Source organism: Aulonocara sp. 'chitande type north' Nkhata Bay, linkage group LG6 (genome assembly GCF_057382095.1).
Source record: "Aulonocara sp. 'chitande type north' Nkhata Bay isolate Kocher_YH1m ecotype deep benthic linkage group LG6, A_spYH_male_GT1.1, whole genome shotgun sequence".
Lineage (NCBI taxonomy): Eukaryota > Metazoa > Chordata > Actinopteri > Cichliformes > Cichlidae > Aulonocara > Aulonocara sp. 'chitande type north' Nkhata Bay.
The window spans coordinates 2,339,421-2,355,531 of NC_141349.1; the positions used below are offsets into that span (position 1 = coordinate 2,339,421).

At 45.7% G+C, this 16,111-nt stretch overlaps 2 protein-coding genes across 7 annotated transcripts in view; both read right to left on the reverse strand.

The window, feature by feature from the left end:
- tenm3 (teneurin transmembrane protein 3) overlaps positions 1 to 16,111 on the reverse strand; it is a 358,662-nt gene that overhangs the window by 68,868 nt on the left and 273,683 nt on the right. For 4 of the 6 annotated variants that reach the window (XM_086294598.1, XM_086294600.1, XM_086294597.1 and 1 more), the window contains 6 exons: positions 10,628 to 10,883; positions 9,683 to 9,784; positions 9,150 to 9,344; positions 5,798 to 5,998; positions 4,608 to 4,793; positions 3,618 to 3,644 (listed from right to left, as the gene is read on the reverse strand). In XM_086294598.1, the coding sequence (XP_086150724.1) occupies positions 3,618 to 3,644; positions 4,608 to 4,793; positions 5,798 to 5,998; positions 9,150 to 9,344; positions 9,683 to 9,784; positions 10,628 to 10,883 (967 nt within the window). The remainder of the gene's footprint in view (positions 1 to 3,617; positions 3,645 to 4,607; positions 4,794 to 5,797; positions 5,999 to 9,149; positions 9,345 to 9,682; positions 9,785 to 10,627; positions 10,884 to 16,111) is intronic. The other 2 variants (XM_086294603.1, XM_086294602.1) reach the window with 1 other exon arrangement.
- LOC147326996 (uncharacterized) lies at positions 10,997 to 14,275 on the reverse strand. The gene is made up of 4 exons (XM_086297726.1): positions 13,520 to 14,275; positions 12,397 to 13,402; positions 12,146 to 12,345; positions 10,997 to 11,056 (listed from the first exon to the last, which is right to left on the reverse strand). The coding sequence occupies exons 1-4, from the start codon at positions 14,054 to 14,056 to the stop codon at positions 10,997 to 10,999; spliced, it is 1,803 nt and encodes a 600-aa protein (XP_086153852.1). The 5' UTR covers positions 14,057 to 14,275.

Sequence of the window (16,111 nt, forward strand, 5' to 3'; positions counted from 1 at the left end):
ACCAAAGGAAGAGGAGGCAGGGAGGAAGAGCTAGGATCACAGCAATGAAATGATAAAGAAAGAAGTTGAACCACAGCAGTGTAAATACGTCATTCACATGTTAGGTCTCAGAAGAGAGAAGAAGGACAAAGCTAATGACAATGCAACAGCTGTCATGTTGTACACAACGTAGCTTCTGTTAATAAATACAACTGGTTTTATACTGACAAACTATCTGGTGCAGGTTACCAACCTTCTGTAAGAGGATCGAGCAGCTGTCACCACAGCCTGTGCTGCTGTTCCTCTAAACTACTAGATTAAGGTCTTTAAAGCAGGAGGTGTAGCATAGTTTAGTGCACGATAAAGCATGTGCAGCCACAGAGATGAAGAAATGAACAAAATGCAAAAGTGCCAAAACAGTAGTTGGTTCCAAAAGTGAGCCATGACTCCCCCGGCCTCTTTAAAGCCACTGATGGACCTAGAATTTTGTCGCCTTGTTCTTGAGTTGGGTGTCCGTGCTGTCCGCCTGCCCACTCGCCCGGTGGGGTGACGACAACAGCCCATCAGCCTTTTATAGCTGAGGTGTGCAAACAAAGTTCTGCACTGCAGGTTTAATGTTACTTAACATGGCAGCCCGGGCGAGGTGTCGTCACTGACTTCTACAACTGATTCGATTCAGTTTAGGCTCAGACAGTCAGAAGTATTATGGATATGTACTGATAAATGATCATAATTATTATGTTTCTAACTGTGTATACAAACAAAGCTGACACTGTGAGACTTCAGAGGTGTGAACATCACAGCAGATGTGTTTGTGTCAAAGCAACTGAGGATAAAACATGAAGGAGATTTTCCTGGCTGGGCTTTTATAGCAGATGAGCCATGAATCGACATGCGAACATTACCTGACGCTGCTGAGGTTTGATTGGAGACGCAGCTGAGAGTTTTACAATTTGGTATCATTTTAAAAAGTTTGCATTTCTTTGGTATTGAACGCCAGAAATGAGGCTTTCTAGTCAGAGGTCAAATGGAAAAAGCCGCGTTGACAGCGCTGAACACAGCGGCAGACTGATGCGTAAAAAGCAGCGAATAATGCAGAAAACAGATTTTATGGTAAACTGGTCTCTGAGTACACTGAGAGAGAGAGCTGTGCAGGAAGTGTGAGTTTATCCTGGTGGAAGCGAAACAGCAAAAGTAAGAAGGAAATAAATGACAATGTCTTGAAAACATGAAGCTACTTTTGATCTTGTTCTGCTGCTGGTTCAGTGAATTGTGGTCAGAGTGACGAAACCTGCAGCTTCAGAATCTGCCGGCGTTCAGCACACGACTGCGTTCACGTCTTTGATCGTTTGCTGCTTTAGCTGTTTGGTGGAAACAGTTTTGTGAGCTTTAAGCTGAGATTCTGGCGTTTCTGGCAAAATACATTTAAAAATCACTTCAGACTTGAAGTCGCTTTGTTTAAACTAAAATCGTTTGGAATCGGGAAATCGATTTTTTAAACCCACTTCTAGTCAGAGGCCCAAATCAGAGCTGCAGGAAATTAACTGTTAATTAAAATTTGGGTCCAAAACACACTTCCACCTTTCAGCTAATACTAGCAGCTCAGGTGTTGGAGAAATTGTACTTACTCCTGGACAAATGTTTTTACCGTTAACTTTTTTCCATGAAGGAATTCAATGTTTTGTGAAGATTGAATCAGAACAGCGTCATGCTGGCAGATAGATAATCAAAACTGGGCTGACTCAGCAGGACCCTGTTTTAAAGAGATGCCTTTTCAGGCTGAAACTGGAGGCTGCATGAAGAGGTTTCACAGAGTTTGTTATATATATAAAACCCTGGAAACATGCCTGCAGAGCACGAGAATCAATACACAGAGCTGGAAGCAGATTTTAGGGAGAAACAATTTTGAAACTGGTTAAAAGAAACATAACTGTGGTTTTAGAAAATCATTCAGTGTAATTGTAAGAGTTAATACTGTGCAGGGTAGAGGCCTAAAACTCAGAGAATCAGTTGCTCGAGTCCTGCCAGGAAGCTATTTACTTCCTTAGCCTGCCACGCTCTGGGTTATCATCTCTGGAGAACTCCTTGACCTATCTCAGGTTAAACGCTGCTGGTTCCTGCTCGGTCACTTCATCTTCTTGCCCCAGCAGCCAACAGAAACGTCGACTTAGAGAATCCCTCCAGAAACAGTAACGATCCAAAAACGATCGTATATAACCACAATCACTTTGGTGGCTGATACTGCATTGCTATCCTAGAGCTCTGCCTCTGGAATATTTACAGATTTAATCTGTAAATATTCTTGGAATAACAGAATATTACTTAAAATAACACTGAAATTAAAATTGTACTTCTAATGATATGATTGCCTTGTGTAAACTAAAGTACGACTTACATCTTTAACGCAAAAGGCAATTGTGTGAGTCAAATTACAGCTGCTTAAATTCAGTGACAGTTATGAGAACATTTGACTGTGTAGCAAATACACGTGGACAGGACAAAGGAGGAAGCAGCTCACAGGAAGACCAGCAGTAAAGACACAGCAGATTTCTCTAATATTGGCTCCCTGTTAAATCCAGAATTCAGGCCCCATCTTATCTCAATGACCTTGTAGTACCATATCAGCCTATTAGAGCACTTGGCTCTCGCTCTGCAGGCCTACTTGTTGTTCCTAGAGTATTTAAAAGTAGAATGGGAGGCAGAGCCTTCAGTTTTCAGGCCCCTCTTCTGTGGAACCAGCTTCCAGTTTGGATTCAGGAGACAGACACTATCTCTACTTTCAAGATCAGGCTTCAAACTTTCCTTTTTGCTAAAGCATATAGTTAGGGCTGGACCAGGTGACCCTGAATCCTCCCTTAGTTATGCTGCCGGGGGATTCCCATGATGCATTGAGTTTTTCCTTTCCAGTCACCTTTCTCGCTCACTATGTGTTAACAGACCTCTCTGCATTGAATCATATCTGTTATTAACCTCTGTCTCTCTTCCACAGCATGTCTTTATCCTGTCTTCCTTCTCTCACCCCAACCAATCACAGCAGATGGCCCCGCCCCTCCCTGAGCCTGGTTCTGCTGGAGGTTTCTTCCTGTTAAAAGGGAGTTTTTCCTTCCCACTGTCACCAAAATGCCCACAGGGGGTCACATGATTGTTGGGTTTCCTCTGTATGTATTATTGTAGGGTCGACCTTACAGTATAAAGCTCCTTGAGGTGACTGTTGTTGTGATTTGGTGCTGTGTAAATAAAACTGAGGCAAAGATTTCATGGTCTACATCAAAGACATCAATACTGATTTTGCCTGTGCTTGTGTAGGTCCTGTCTGCTCAAAGTAAAATGCTCAGATGGCCCAAGTCACTCAAAGCCAGTATGACATCAGACATGCAGTATCACACAGGGACTGAATACAACAGTAACAGGGAAATGTGTTTCTGTAAGTCAAGCTGTTATTACAGCTCGTGTAAACTGGTTTGATGACTTCGCCCTCTTTGGGGCCCAGCTGTAGCATCCAGTAAATACATCAATAAACTCTATCGCTGGTGCAGCTAAAGTTCAGCTTTAACAAAAAAAGCAAAGGATGAAGAGAGGAAAAGGAAAAAACTCGTGATAACAGTGACAAGAAGAGTTTTTAAAACAGTGTACAGTACCTTTAACTCTAATATCCGGATTGTGAGCTTTAAGAAGACAGGAAAAAGGAAGAAAAAAGACATAAATAAAGAGGATTTAGTTCAGATAGGAGGAAGCAAAGAAAAGAGATCTAACTGAAAGTGACCACGAAGAGCAAACAACGCTTATCAGGACCAATCCAGTTATTTTGTATTGATCACCCAGTTTCATGAATCTGGAAGCAATTCTTTACATCTCTGCGTTTCTAACATGGATCAACATACGATGCAACTGTAGCGGTTACAGACGATTCCTACCAAGGAACGCTTAACTGATCATCACAGTCATAATCCAGTGTCTGCAGCAGCGATACAAGCAACAGCTGCTCTTTAGTCGACTGGCTCAGTCATGCTGATGTCTAATTAAAAAACAACCGTCTTCACTACTTGCTCAAGTCACTTAGCACATGCCCCGGTAGCTGCATTAGTGTTTTCTCTGAGACTCTCTGGATGTTTTCTGGTCCCTGTTTATTTTTGATCATGGATGCAGATGAAAGATCTTTGTTGCTTCAGTTCTTCTTGAGGACTACACTGATAACTTCCTGTGACTGTGTGCTGGATAGATATTTATAAGACCATAATCTTTCTGGATGTTATTAATTGCAGCGCTGAGCAGATCAAGTGCTGGTAACTAACACCAGCTACAAAAAAGCAGTTACCTAGAGCGATCCTAAGGGGAAATTCTGCTTTGAGCCCAGATTAAGATGTTTTACTGGAAAACAACAAACTAACACAAACATGTACATCCACATTATCAGCAGCATAATTTTCCCTGAGAGCAACCACAAAGATGAGAAACTGTGATAGGCTGGTTAACAATGGCACCGGGACCAATCAGTGAAAAGAGCTCATCTAAGATATCTGTAGTGTTGTTCAAGGCTGTGCGCTTCTCTGCTGTGTCCAACTGGATTATTTACATGTAGTTGTAATGCTAAGTTATGTTGTGTGTGTGCGAGTGTGTGATCCACTCACCAATGTTGCAGTGCTCCCCTGTCCATCCCTGGTCACACTCACACTTCCCGTCTTTACAAACTCCGTTCTTGCTGCACAGTGGGTGGCAGGCCTTTTGGTCACACACACTTCCAGTCCAGCCCTCCTCACAGCGGCATACGCCGCCGTAACACACTCCATGTCTGCCACAGTCCACTTCACACACCTCTGTAACAGTAACAAAGAGAAATTACTTCATCGACTGCAGAACCGATATAAGCACGTGCACGCACACTGATGCACTCTGTTCTTATTTCACCCGCAGCTGCGTCCTGGACTGCACCCTGTGCACGCCAAATGATGTCTTTACGTACAGTGAGGTTCAGGAAAAGCTCAGTACAGATTACTACAAGTCACTGTGTTAATTTGTGTGTTTGAGTGCACTGAAGGAGCTCAGAACGTCTTTATTTTCCTGAAGCTTGGGTTCGCAGCATGCTAGCCGCTCCTGCACAGCTACAGAAAAGTGTCTGCTCAGGGTGCAGCTTCCCGAGGGACATATGTGATCTTTGACCCTGTTGTATACCTGTGTGCATTGGAGATGGATGCCGTGCATCCCGTTCTTGTTTTTTAAAGCTGTTAAAGATGTATGCTGTGCACCACAATCATTGTACTCTGGATAAAGAAAAAAGTGACTTGTTGTAATTTGGTGCTATATAAATAAACTGGATAGAAATGAATTAAATGTGATTGCAACATGTGTATCGTGTGTATGAATATTATTGCATCATTTGCTGCAATTGTAGAGAAAAACATGTGGAAAATGTTGACGGTGAGCATTTTGTAGGTAACACTACTGTGTGTGCTAAGTTTTGTTAAAGAGTTAACAACATTTTCATGCAACATGCTGATTTCTGTAGTACTAAGTGATGACAGTCTGACTTTATTTCTCTTTTGGAGTTTGAAAAATAAAATGAAACTTTTTTATTTACCTTAAATCTTCTTGGTTGCATTGCGTCCAGTACTGCAGCGTTCAGGGCACCTCTAACACTGTCGTCTCAAGTAGCTTCTAATTTGTAACTGATTTGGATTTTTTATGGCGGTCACTTCACTTCTAAATCCCCTCATAACACATCTGTACAGTATTCTGGTTTTACACATGCTTCAACAGAAGGTTTCATTCTGAGAAATAAGAATATGAAATGTGGACATAGACAGGTAAACAGTGCACACACCTAAAGAGCAGTCAGCTCCAGTCCAGTTCTGGTCGCAGGCACATGTGCTGGTCTCTGCATTGTAGGTGCCATGGCCTGAACACTGGTCTGGACACATGGCCTTGGTAATTTCACAGCTGGCTCCACCCCAGCCTGGCTGACAGTGACATTCGCCATGAATACACACCCCATGGGCCGAACAGCTGGGGTCAATGCAGTCCACTGGAGACAGAGAGGAAATTATCAGCACACCAAACAGTACATACAGGACACATGCACACGTTCACGCATCAGCTTTACTGTTGAACTCTTGAGGGCAGTTATCTGGAGCCAGATGCTTAAACTCTTCAACCTTAATTACAAACAGCTTTACATACACTTGTGCATTTCCTCTTTTCTGACTCTAAGTCATGACAGAATTGTATGCATGAGTGCCTCATTTCCACATTAAGCAATGAATGGATGTTTGGCTTCTTTCATTACATGCAACCAGACCCCAGACCAGTAAACATATTTGAGGTGTTTTTGGATAACCGCTCAGCACTGCTCACACATCCACCGCTTTGATCATCGACTCAGTGCAAACACAAAATAATATTATGTGTCGTTTTGTTGGGGTAAACCTACACGGCATCTTTGACATAACTTTTCAGATTAGCAGCTGTAAATAGGATTAACACACACACACACACACACACACACAGACACACACACACACACACACACACACACACACACACACACACACACACAGTCTGTCTCTTTCCGACTGATGACTGAACCCATCTGAAAGTAATGCGATTACTGTCCGCTGTGATATGCATTTTCATATTTGTAGCATTGTGTCTGCATTTACCCACAATGTGAGTCACAGATGATCACTTCCTTCAGCACTGCTGTATGCCTGTGCAGGTCATTACTGATTAATTGACTTTGAATTAGTGCAGTGCATTGTTTGCATCTTGCTTGTAGCCAGGTATCTGGCTAAAACAGATGCTGTGGAAATGTATTTGCACATCATATTAGAATAAATCAATTAAGCGTTTACAGCTGGGGAACTAATTATTAGATCCCCTGTAGAATTGGTAAGTTTGCTTTTAGTGCAGAGACAGAATATCAACCAAAATACAGAAAAACACAGTGATGTACGCATTTGGCTCCCTACCCCTGAATTCTGGCTCGCACAGATGGGCTGTGTGCCCATGTGGCACAGATGTAACAGTAAATTACTTACAGACACTTAAACTTGTGTGTCTAAAGCACACCTGTCCACAAAATCAGTTTCTTCCATTCCGACCGCTCCACCACCGTGGGCAAGACGCACGAGAGACGAGACTGCACCAACCATAAGACCAAGATGGTGGTGAAAAGGTAACAATTATTCCGATTGGAAGAAATAGAAAATGTTTCATCAGTCAATCATCAGTCACTCCGTGCAAGACCTTGGTCTCAGGAGATGAGAGTGAACATGTGGTGGATCAGCCCAAAACTACACAGTTAATGGTCTAATAGCAGTTAGGACCATGGTCACCAGGAACATCATTGGTAACACTGAAATCTTGCAGCACTCGCAGTGTCCCCCTGCTTACAAAGGCACAGGGATAGTTCCACCTTTAGCTTGACCGTGAGAAGGCTTGGGAGAAAATGCTGTGGTCAGATGAAGCCAAAATCCAGCTCTCTGCCGCCAACTCAACCCGCCATGTTTAGAGGAAGAGAAATTACCCAAAGAAGAGCATCCTCATAGGGATGCCTCCCTGAGCAGGGATGTGCTTTCCTCAGCCAGAACGCTAACGTGGGATTGGATGCGTCCTGCAGCATGACAGTTATCAAATGTACCACCAAGGGAACAAAGGGAAGAAACAGAGTGGATGTAGCCAGTCTCCAGACCTCCGTCAAGATCATTTCATATACTTGATAATTACATCGTTCATATAAAGTATTCTTCTACATTTCTGCTTCATATTCGGTCTCTCTTCATTAAATGAGAAATTAAAAACTTTCATTTCAAGTGAGCAAAATTGCAAATTGATCTGTATAAATCTGTTGCAGCTACTGCAGCTGAACGCATGACATTTATAGAGGGATGGAGAGAAAGCTCTTAATACGGGAATGATGTATAGATTGTTTTGCCTTTTAGGGGTTTTACAATATTAATGTAATAATTAAATAATTAGTTTGTCCACAAACACCGGGTAGATCTGTTTTCACCGTTCTTCAAATGAAATCCCCACATGTCCGCGTGGCTACAGTCGAAGCAGTTCATGCTCTGGATTCTAGTTTTGACTGCTGCACACAGGTACTCATCACCATCTGTGCCCATGGCAACACACACTAAGAATATGTCACATTTTTTTATATCACCAGCGAGATTTTATTGAAAATGGTCACAAGGTTCCTCTCTCTGTGACCTGCTTCACAATTTAGCATCTTTAGATGATATTTATTGGATAAAATCTCAGGAAGGAGTTTGATAAAGTACAGGGCAGGAAGTTTGAACAAAAGGACAATTAAATAATTGAATTATTGTAGAGGAAGAGCATTATAGTAAAGAGTCATCCATGGGACTGCCAGGCAGAGAAGCGTGGTTCATCGCTCCACAGAACACCTCTCCACAGCTACAGAGTCCAGTGGAAGTGTGCTTCACTCCACGTGACACATCACTTGGTGATGCAAGGCTTGGATGCATCTGCTCAGCCATGGAAAGCGCACTAATCTGAAGGTGACGTGCAGTCACGTGACTGTAGTGCCCGACTCTGCAGAAAGCCTCCTACCACACTCTGTGCTTCAGCGTCCACTGACTCCACTTTGTGAGCTTGTGTAGCGTACCGCTGCATGTGTGAGTCGCTGTCAGTCCCAGTCGATTCCACTTTGTTACTGATGCAGCAGTCGAGCCCCTCTCTACTGTTAGGACTCTTATTCTATCTGCATAGATACCAGCTAATCATGACAACAGATGGAGGCAAAAACAGAAAAGCATAAACCTTTGTCCAGGCGAGAGATGGATCTGCTCTTTCTCAGTTTTATTGTTGAAAACCGAAACTAATGGGAACCAGATGAGGTAACTGTAGCATGTTACTAACGGCTAACAGGGCCTTTTTCCTGAGTATTTGTCAGAGAGTTTGGATATATTAGTCCAAACAGAGTTAAATCTAAGTTAAAAGCATCACAGGTGCCTCTGGCCATGACAGGTCTACACATGATATTTAAGAGTTTAATATTCTGCACAAGTGTGAGACACTATAAGATGATCACATGCAGAAATAACATTAACACCAAAACAACACAAGAGAAATAATAATTAGAATAACAATAGTTTACTGAATGAAAGATTATGTGGAACTTCAGTGCTGTGGTGACACTTTCACACTCTTACCTTCCTCACAGTTCTCTCCCTTATAACCAGTGTTGCAGATGCAGGCGCCCATTATGCAGATACCATGTCCTCCACAGTGGATGTCAATACACTGGTTGGCTGGCACGTCGCACTCGGTACCTTTCCAACCACTGTAGCACTGACAGCGTCCACGAGAGTACTGACCGTTACCGCTGCACAGCACCGGGCAGGACGCTGCACCAGACACATGCATGAACGGAACAAGTCACACTTACTAAATCACCCAACAAAGGCAGTAAGATAATTGAACCCTCGAGTTCCCATCAAGCTACGTACTGTGTAAACAACTAAGATGGATTAATGTTCAATAAAATGCTATTCAGTTATAAAGCTCGTGCCCTATAAACACTTAGTGTAACTTTTCAATCATTCTTGATTGATTAAGGAGCAGAGCAGCTGAAAACATGCAAAATATTTAAAGTCTTTGTCATGGTCAGTGTCTCCTTTGCTAAAGGTAACGGGGGATCATGCAACAATTGCTTCTTCCCTGTAGGCGAGGCAGGATCGTTTACCTCGAGAGCAGTCGGGCCCCAGGAATCCTGGGAAACAGTGGCAAATCCCCGAGAGACATTCACCGTTTCCATGACAATTGTGAGGACACTCCATAATCGACTCTGATTTAAAGTGGGAGAGAGAGATTATTTAAAGACATACACACACCAAACTGTGTGACTGCTCTTCTGCTATTACCATAGTTACAGCCAATTAGTCCAATCAATGCATCCAATCACCACAACCGCTCTTTCCCTCTCTGCCGTGCTTTTCTTTGCTCCTTTGCTCTAATTAAAACTGCACACACGTGTGCCAGTGAAGGTTTTCACAGCACACTAGTATTACATTAAATATTGGTCTTTTATTGAAAATCACATCCAGCCAATATAGTTGCAGGTCGCTTCAGTCTCACCAGGTTTATCTGCCAAATTCATTTATCGTGCCTGCATTTCCCTAAAAAGCCCATTCAAGGTTTCTAGTATGTTAAACAAAGACAGAATAATCCTTTTTACAGCGCTAACCCTAACAGACGATTATGTAAGTGGTGCATAACCACAACCAGTTTGGTTAAAAAGTAAAACTGGATGAAATGTTGTTGTCATTTACATGTAGATTATATCGTGACTGATGTTCCCTCACAGAAAGTTCTGGGCTTGAATCTGTTAGTCAACTGTCTGTATTTTCACTTCAAACTCATTTTTCGAGATAACTTATCAGGGAATCGAATGCAGCTTTACTCAACGTTGCTTCGAGTTAAGATCGAGTTGTCTGTCACGTTCCAGATAACCATGAGCTCCAGAACCTGCTTTGATGTTTCTCACTATAATTATTGTTGTTATTATTAACAGTAGTAGTAGATTTGAATTTCTGTAACAACAAGCTGGTAGCACATACGTTGAGCACATGCTTTGAAGAGGTGCACTCACTCTTACAGCAACGTCCCAGGAAGAACAAGCATGTCTCACCTATGATGATGGTATTGTAGGAGACTTGTTCTGTGTTTCGTCCATCATTGTAAAACGCCAGGTGCCAGATTCCAGTGTCCAGGTACTGGATGAACCCAGCCTCATGCACATTCACGGAGCGGATATGTCGGGGGCCTCCCTCAGATTCTTCTTCGAAAGAACCGGCTAGACGTATGTGTGCTGCGTCGGTGTCACTCAGTGCTCGTTTGTCTTTCGAAATAAGTCGACTACCATCCAACAGTTCCACAAAGTCATACTGGAAAACAAAAAAGCACAATAATGCAAACATCTTATTTTCCCCAAGGTTTAGCCTAAAGTTTCAGCTATGACAATCTAACCACTGTGCTCTTTGAGATTTAGAGGTGATGCTCAGCATGTCCAGTTTCTGTCACCCTGCACAGTACCTGGATTCTCCTGAAGGGCCAAGGCCTGGCAAGGACAGCAGTGCAGGTCAGTGTGACAATCGAGTGGTCTTTTTTGGCCTCTTACTGGCTTTGTTAGGCAGTGCAGTGAGAACACATCTTACTAGGGAGCATGGTGACCGTAAGGTTTCACATCGCAGAGCTACATTTGGTCAGTCAGCATTTTCCAGCTTGCCGTCTGTGGAGCACACTTCCAACCGAAGTCAAACATCAGACCCTTTACAGTGAAGGTCAAAGTTTAGTTAAAGGCAAATCAGAGCTGTCGTCATTTTAATGAATGATTTTTTGTTGTTGTTTTTTATTTATTTATTGTCTATTAATTGTAGTTGTATCCATGATGTATTTTAGTTTTATGAAAATTTATGTTCTATTGTAAAATATGTGCATTGTGATTGTGACAAGGGACAATGGTTGAAAATGAGCAATAACTCTAAACTTATGTGCGTTACATCAGTTTTGTCACGGTCCAGGGCAGCGGCCGTGTGGAGAGCGGAAGGAGGACTCAAAACGCAGCACTTATTCAGGTGTGAGGGTGATTTATTGATAATATCCAATATAAAGTGGGGATGGTAAAACAGAACTAAGGATGAACTAACTGGGAGAAACTACACAAAGAAATAGCAAACCTGAGCATGAAGGGAGAACAGCAGGGAGAGCACGCAGGGGATTACACCAGGTATGAAGACAGACGACGCGACGAGGAGCAGAGGAAATCACACACTATAAGTACACAAAGAGACACTGGGAAATCACACACAGGTGGGGGAAACAGCTGGACCTGATTAACCTGACGAGACAGGGGAACACTAACACCAGGGACCAACAGAGGGAGCACAAACCCAGAACCCAGTGTCTAAAATCCCAAACACAAACCATCCCAAAACAGCCATGAATAATAATGAAAGTAATAACAATAAAGAACATAAACATAAAGTCACTGAGTCATGGCCGCAGGACCATGACAGTACCCCCCCCCTCAAGGGCTGGCCCCTGACAGCCACAGAAACACACCACCAGACCCGGGCGGGCGGCAGGGGGCCCAGGACGGAGGGACCGGGCCATGACCAAAACGAAGACCCCAGAGTCCCAAACAAACGTTCACAAAACTCACAGGGGAGCAGAGTCCGAAGCACAGTTCAGGTGGCCGGCCACGAAGAAGGCCGTGACGGCGCGCAAAAAGTTCAGGGGGCCGACCGTGCGGAAGGCAACGGCAGCCGCTCAGGCGAAGAGGGTCCGGGGGCCGGCCGTGCGGAAGGCAACGGCGGCCGCTCAGGCGATGGCGGTCCGGGGGCCGGCCTTGTGGAAGGCAACGGCGGCCGCTCAGGCGATGGCGGTCCGGGGGCCGGCCGTGCGGAAGGCAACGGCGGCCGCTCAGGCGATGGCGGTCCGGGGGCCGGCCGTGCGGAAGGCAACGGCGGCCAGTCAGGCGACGGCGCCCGGCCAGTAGCCTAGCCAGCGGTCTAGAAAACGGCCGTTTAGCTCCAGACCCAAACGAGGCTGGGCCAGGCGAGGCTGAAGGCACGGAAGCCGGGGCCGCAGCGGGCGAAGATGCTGAAGACGCTGCTGCAGGCGATGGTGCGGATGCTGAAGACGCTGCTGCAGGCGATGGTGCGGATGCTGCAGACACGAAGGCTGGACCAGACAAAGATGCAGACACGAAGGCTGGACCAGGCGACGCTGAAGCAGAAGCTGAAGCCGGACCAGGCGAGGCTGAAGCTGGAGATGAAACTGGGCCAGGCGTGGATGAAACCGGGCCAGGCGTGGATGAAACCGGGCCAGGCGTGGATGAAACCAGGCCAGGCGTGGATGAAACCAGGCCAGGCGATGAAGAAGCTGTAGCTGAAGCCGGGCCGGGCGAGGACGAAGCTGTAGCTGAAGCTGGGCCAGGTGAGGATGAGGCTGGACCAGAATCAGGCGAGGATGAAGCCGAGGATGAAGCCGGACCAGGCGTGGATGAAACCGGACCAGACGAGGCTGAAGCTGAAGCTGAAGCTGGGCCAGGTGAGGATGAAGCTGGACCAGAACCAGGCGAGGCTGAAGCTTCAGGCTGAGGCGTGGCAGTAGCAGGTGGTAGCGCTGCAGGTGATGGTACTGCAGGAGGCGGCGCTGCAGCCACAGGTGGAGAAGCAGCCACAGGTGGAGAAGCAGCCACAGGTGGCCGGACGGGATCCTCGGGCCCCCCAGCCGACGTGGCAGTCAGTGTGGCACGAGGCTGGACGGGCTCCTCGGGCCCCCCAGCTAGCGAAGCAGGAGGCTGGACGGGCTCCTCGGGCCCCCCAGCGAAAACAGCCGCAGAACCAGTGGGCACCGGGGCCCCCGGCACACATGAAACAAAACCAGTAGGCACGTGGGCCTCTGGCACACATGAAACAAAACCAGTAGGCACGTAGGCCTCTGGCACACATGAAACAAAACCAGTAGGCACGTGGGCCTCTGGCACACATGAAACAAAACCAGTAGGCACGTGGGCCTCTGGCACACATGAAACAAAACCAGTAGGCACGTGGGCCTCTGGCACATATGAAACAAAACCAGTAGGCACGTGGGCCTCCGGCACACATAAGGAGGGCTGCAGCTGCGCAGAGCACTGACCCTGCTCAGGCAGTGACAGCCCGGTGCAGTTCACAGCTGGCATCTTGGCCTCCAGGGGTCCAGAGTAAGCTGAGGGCAGAAACCCAGCCTCTGGGGAAGCCCCGGAGTGAGCAATAGTCTCTAATGTAGCCAGCTTTTGAGGAACAGGTCCGTAGTGAAACAGTTTGTCTCCCTGCTCAGAAACAGCGGTGGAAAAACAGTGTGAAAATTGTGGCTTAAGGGAGGCTAATGGTTGAGCTACAGACTGGGAAGCCTGTGGCTGGACACAGAACTGAGCCGGAGAATGGCAATAAAGTCCTGGCTCAGAAGGAGCGGCAGAGACACAGTCTGTCAGTTTTGCAGCGGGTTTGTACACGCCCACTTGGGAAGGATCCGTTACCACGAAGGTAGGTAAGCGACCCGTACAGTCTCCCATCCCGCTCTGAATAGCCCCAGAAAACAAAGTCCCGGAAACTGGGGAAAGCAATGCATCCCGCTGACTCACCGCATCGGGCTGCTCGAAAGTGAATGCAGACGGGGGGTGTAGTCCAAGGTCCAAAAGGAGAAACTCCCGCTCCCACGGACATAGCGAGCCTAGAAGCCATGGGAGACCGGTCACCAGACGCTGTAGCCGCCTCTCTATAGCGCGCTGGGACTCCCCGCCCGGGTTTTCCAGCCACAGGTCAATAAGCTCCTGTGTGGCATCGATTAGATTCTCCCGTAGCTCCTTGGACGGGTTAAGCGCTGCTGGGTCCATGTTGTGGTCGCGTCGTACTGTCACGGTCCGGGGCAGCGGCCGTGTGGAGAGCGGAAGGAGGACTCAAAACGCAGCACTTATTCAGGTGTGAGGGTGATTTATTGATAATATCCAATATAAAGTGGGGATGGTAAAACAGAACTAAGGATGAACTAACTGGGAGAAACTACACAAAGAAATAGCAAACCTGAGCATGAAGGGAGAACAGCAGGGAGAGCATGCAGGGGATTACACCAGGTATGAACACAGACGACGCGACGAGGAGCAGAGGAAATCACACACTATAAGTACACAAAGAGACACTGGGAAATCACACACAGGTGGGGGAAACAGCTGGACCTGATTAACCTGACGAGACAGGGGAACACTAACACCAGGGACCAACAGAGGGAGCACAAACTCAGAACCCAGTGTCTAAAATCCCAAACACAAACCATCCCAAAACAGCCATGAATAATAATGAAAGTAATAACAATAAAGAACATAAACATAAAGTCACTGAGTCATGGCCGCAGGACCATGACAAGTTTCATGTTTTGCACTTGGACTATGTTAGACTGCACTGTCCCTTTAAATAAAACACATGCAGAAAGGACAGAGGTCAGCCTCGAACCCTGGCCAGCCGCTCTCAGCCACACAGCCCACTGAGCTAAACCGGCCACGATGCTGTCACATGGTCTTAGGTGAATCTTAAATATATCACCAATTAAACTCTGAGTATTCACATGACATAACAGACGTCTATGAAATTCGCTCTGTGTGTAATGGACCATTTCACAACAACAGTAATAGAGAAAACAATGAGTGAAAGGGGAAAACTCCCTTTTACAGGAAGCAAAGTCATCTAAAGTGCTAACACTGAGCTGTGTGACTGCGTGGATTAGTCCTCTGACAGAACACAGAGATGTCGTCATTAAAGGAATAGTTTAGTGAAGAAGCTTATATTCATTTTGGACTAAGATTTACGAAGCACTTCACTCACTTGCAAAGTTGCCTGTGAAATATTTATAACTTGAGAGAGTCGGAGAGCAGCTGCCTTAGGCTGCCACTAGGACGGCGCCGTCGTTCCTGTGTTGATTTGATGCGCTTTTCTGAGCATTTCGGAAATTTGTTGAAAGTAGAAAAGTCAGACGAACTAGGGACGACGACAAACTGTCCTAAATGTTATAGTAGTGAACAGATATCAGCTGCAGCCACTGGTTCAGTGAGGTTTCATTTTCAGGCGTAAAGATAAAAACATCAATATCGTCTCAGTTGGAAACATATCATGTCGTCCTTTGCCTACAAAATCTCATCCCAGGGTCATGACCTACATTACCATGGCAACTATTGCACACATACACCACAATTAAATGAGTCAGCTCTGTATGCTGAATGCATAACATAGCTTCTAACCTTTTGACAGATGCCCTTTCATCTATATTTACATTATAAATGAAGGTTCCTCTCAGTCCCTTTCAGACATGACCGAGCATAAACAGAAACAGCCACATATGTGCCACCTGTAATTTTCTCATCATTTATTGAAGTATTCTCCAGGCTTCTTGAAGGAGATTCCAAGGTCCGTCTTTGGATCTCGGCTGCCTTTCTTTCTGTTCTCTGTCAGAATGATCGCACTTCAATAATGTTGAGGCTGACACTGTGAGAAGCCAGTCCAGTACTGCAAGCTTTCCATTGTGTGTTTTTTCTATCCGAGTATGCTTTTACTGCACTGGCCGTGTGTTTGGGACCATT